This window comes from Cryptomeria japonica, chromosome 4 (assembly GCF_030272615.1).
Source record: "Cryptomeria japonica chromosome 4, Sugi_1.0, whole genome shotgun sequence".
Classification (NCBI taxonomy): Eukaryota; Viridiplantae; Streptophyta; class Pinopsida; order Cupressales; family Cupressaceae; genus Cryptomeria; species Cryptomeria japonica.
This window is the reverse complement of record NC_081408.1, coordinates 153,382,738-153,386,878: the sequence shown is the minus strand read 5'-3', so window position 1 is coordinate 153,386,878 and position 4,141 is coordinate 153,382,738. Positions and strand designations below refer to the sequence as shown.

Sequence of the window (4,141 nt, the reverse complement as noted above, 5' to 3'; positions counted from 1 at the left end):
CGATTTCAATTGTGTTCCCTTGGTAAATTTGAGTTGCAGCCCAAGTGGGAAAGTAATGCTTTTTGAATCTCGAAACGCTCATTTCCAGATTTCTTTGGCCTGAAATGATTTCTAAGAGAGTCCTACCATAACTGTACACGTCAACCTTAGGAGTGATGGGAAGACCCCATAGCCACTCTGGAGCCAAGTAACCTCTCGTTCCTCTCATTGTGGTCAGGACGCGGCTGAAATCTCTACCCACAAGCTTTGCCATCCCAAAATCAGCTAACTAAGGGCAAAATTCGCTGTCCAGGAGAGTATTTTCAGGCTTAACATCATTAAGAATAATGTGCTCTCTGCATTATTTTTGTAGATAAAATAAGCCTCTTGCAGTGCCTAGGGCTATCTGAAATCGGGTCTTCCAGTTCAGTCCTTCCGCTTGCTTTGGTTGTTGATACTGAACACTAAAGAATTCAGAGATCCATTGGGCATGTAATCATAAACCAGTAGCCTTTGTGATCCCTCTGCACAAAATCCTCTAAGCCTTACCAAATTGACATGCTGTATGTTTCCAAGAGAACTGATTTCTGCTCTGAATTGCTTCTCGTCTTCTCTCGATTCCTCTAGTTTCTTTACAGCTACAAACGTGCCGTCTGTTAGGGTTCCTTTGAACACAGACCCAAAACCACCACTCTCTAATTGTGATCTGAAATTCCTAGTTGCAATCTTCAGCTCCTTATAACTAAACACTCTGAGAAACGAGTTCGAAGAATATGCACGCATCTGCCTCAATCGTAGCCGCTGTCTCCGCCACATTGAAAAGGAAAAGAAATCCAAAGCAATTGTGAGAATACCAACAATACCAAGAATAGTGCGCATAATACTCACAACTGTTTTCCGTCTAGAGGAGGATATTTTATGATCAAACCTCGAAAGTGGAGAAGCAGCTAATTGAATGAAGACATCTGAATTGCTTTTCGATGGAGAAGTGTGCATATTTATCAGATTCCCAGACCATGATTGGTATGTCCCTGAAGGCCCAATGAAAGAAACCGCATTGTAGGAGCTGTTCTGTAGGCACTCCTCGTAATCTTCATTTGACATTGCAGGATATGTGAAGACCTGATTAATAGGCAAAGTTACGCTGTAGCCCATGAATCTGTTAGAGCTGCCATTTTTTGGATCGCAGTTTAATGGGCTCTTTCGAACACAGCCACTTGAGGACCAATCCTGCAAATTCCAGGACCGATTGCCTCTGGGTATAAAGCCTTCCACGCAGCTGCAGAACTATACATTGTTGGAGTTTTAGTTTCCGTAAGTGCCACAGATACTATATACGCTGCATTAATCTGTTGGTTGAGACCAGACCACACTCCAATTAATGTTATCAAACAAAGCATATAATTGCAATGCACCGGATTTCTGAAGGACGAAACGTGTAAGCACACTGACAGGACGCCTCAATTCATAACTGATATAGAAACCAGAGGTAGTATTTTCAGCCTTGTAATTGAATAAGTCGTTCAATTTCATTTCCGGAATTCGACTGAAACCTTCACCATCCCAAAAGTCGCTTTCCCAATACTTTACAGAATTGTTCCATATTAGCACAAACTGCCTTATACATGATGGATCTATCCCTTTAGAAAAAAGCCTCGGAGCTGGATGCAACGAGTTATTCCAACAGACTAACTCTTTCCTTCCACCGACCTTCATCTCAGGCAACCAGGTATCGACGGGATGGTCGAAACTCTGCCAAACAGTCTCAGAGTTATTGCCATCGCTCACCACTAAAAAGTTCCCGGAATCTAATATCATAGCTCGGGAAGCCTTGTTGGAGATGTTGGTTGACTAAAGGCCACATTCTCTGTGTCAAACAGTCCCAGACTACCTGGTTTGGACAGCATCAAAATGTCGGGCCTCTTCTTTGCGGATCTGTCTCTGTTAGCAATCCAAACAATCATCTTCTCTGCCACTTTGCTATACCAGATACCAATGTCCCAGTTATCGGTTCCATCTGTATTGAAGAATCCCATTTCAAACGTTCGATTCTTTAAAATAATTGTCTGATTTCCTGTCAACGAGTCACGAAAGGAAAGAGTATCTCCCCTACCAGCAGTGCACTCGTCACAGTTGTGAACTGTGATTCTTAGCGAAGATCCTTTATGCTAGTGCATTATTAGTTCCCATTTCCGCATCGTGGGTCTTCATATTTACTGAGTTATCGGAAGATGCAATGAAACAAATAGACCTGCAATAAAACACTATGAAAAGTATGTTTTTCTTGAAGATTAACATTGAAGCTCAAACCGCGTAAGCCTGGGAGGATAATGGCTTGAAAAATTCATCGAGAACTTAGTCAACGTCAAGTTCTACTAGGAAAAAGATTGAAACTAGTATTATGCTTCTAATGGCTGGTAGATGAAATATTCGCCATCTTTTCAAAAAGCTAATTTAGGTGGGACCTGTAATTGTTAATTAGCGACTAGATAGGTTGTTTGATAGTACTTAGGAGATTAAGTTGTCTTTTTAAGTTGAAGGGTTTTTTTTTTTTTAATGAATAAGCATGCACTATATTAATAATCTAAAATAGGATATATATTCACAAAAAAGAGGTGGGTGGTAGAGAAGTACATCCCGTAAATCCACATGGGCTTAGCCCGGAAATAAACTTAAAAAAGTGTAATGGGCCTAGCCTAGAATAACATCAATAGATAACAAAATAAAGAAAAGACCCTTAGGCCGCCATAGCAATGCCCGTAGAGAGTGGAGGATCACGCTCATCTGAAGGACCCCACCCAGAACCAGGGGTAGGGGTGACGTCGGGAGGAGTCCAGCCACTGTGCTTTGTATAAAGTTCTTTCTCTTTGTCTTCTTCTTCATTTTTGCAAGGAGAAATGGCTAATGCCAGCTACGGGAGAGTCTTGCCAGAGGGCCATCCAGGGTCAGCAAGAGGGTTGGCATTCGGCCACCCAAAAGGAGTGACACGCTACCTAGAAGCACCACCACCAAGAGTCGCTGCTCCTCCCGAAGGCCACCCATGGTCAATTCGATGAGTAGGGGAGTGAGAATGCCTATGAAGGCAAGAACTCCACAGAGAACCCTGTGAACCCCTTCAAGAGGCGTGAGAGCGGTTGCACCGTCGACCCCGAGGTGGCGACTGGGCGTGAGACAAAGTAGGTGATGGCAAAACACGAGCCATAGTGCAAGGAGTATTATCCCAATGGCCAAGGAGTTCCTGCAGGTGAGCAACTTCTATTATAAATTTGTTATCTTTCACTTGTATCTGCAAAAGCACATTAGAGCATATAGTAGCTTTAGAATATACTGAAACATATTTATCCATCTGCGTATGAGAAAAAATGCAGGAATTTCTATCTTTCTAGATATGAAATAGAATCTCCACCTTGAAAATGTGCCAAACCTAGTAAAGTTTGGAGGAAAAACCAGGAGAGTCTCCCAAAAGAACCATATGCCATGAAAAGGGTTATGGCCGGAAAGGCCGAAAGAAATCATGAATCCACTGCCAAAAATGTTGGGCTCTAAAATAGAACCACAAGAGGTGTTTGAAAGATTCAAGCTGCCCATAGAATGGGGCAACGAGTGTCAACAACCCCAAGATGAAGAAGCCATGACCCCACAGGTAAGCCTTCGAGCAAAATACACCAAGCAATGTGGGAAAGCTTCAGCTCTATTCTGGCATACCAAGCGATTGAAAAACGTTTCCTCAAGACATGGTGAGGAGAAAAAAAATGCCATGTGAGGTTCAAAGAATTCACCATCAAAAGATGAGGCGAAAGACAAGAATAACCTAGTTGAGGCTTATAACCCCAAAAGGGGTATCTGGGTACCACTTCCAATCCTTCCACCAAGGTCTCAAACCATGAATGCCAACCTTTTGAAACATATCAGAGGGGATGGCACTCACAAAGGTCTCAAAAGTGGCTTGTCCTGATTAGAAAACCCAAACAAAGTACGAAAAGTCTCCCAAGAGAAGATTTGCATAGTGGGTTAGTGGAAGAAATGTTGCACAGTCTGGATGCCTTTTTTATGAAATCAGAGAGCCTTAATCTCAGGAATTTTGGCTAGAGGTCTGCCATTTAATGAAAATAGAGGAGACCACCAAACAGTATGGAGATTAAGGGAAAGCCCATCCCGAAAG

The 4,141-nt window shown here is 42.6% G+C and overlaps 1 protein-coding gene across 1 annotated transcript; it reads right to left on the bottom strand.

Moving 5' to 3' along the window:
* Positions 1–405: 405 nt before the first annotated feature.
* Positions 406–1,797, bottom strand: LOC131041443 (G-type lectin S-receptor-like serine/threonine-protein kinase At2g19130). Its single transcript, XM_057974556.1, has 2 exons — positions 1,343–1,797; positions 406–1,258 (listed from the first exon to the last, which is right to left on the bottom strand). Exons 1-2 carry the CDS (start codon positions 1,795–1,797, stop codon positions 406–408), a joined length of 1,308 nt encoding a protein of 435 aa, XP_057830539.1.
* Positions 1,798–4,141: the final 2,344 nt, after the last annotated feature.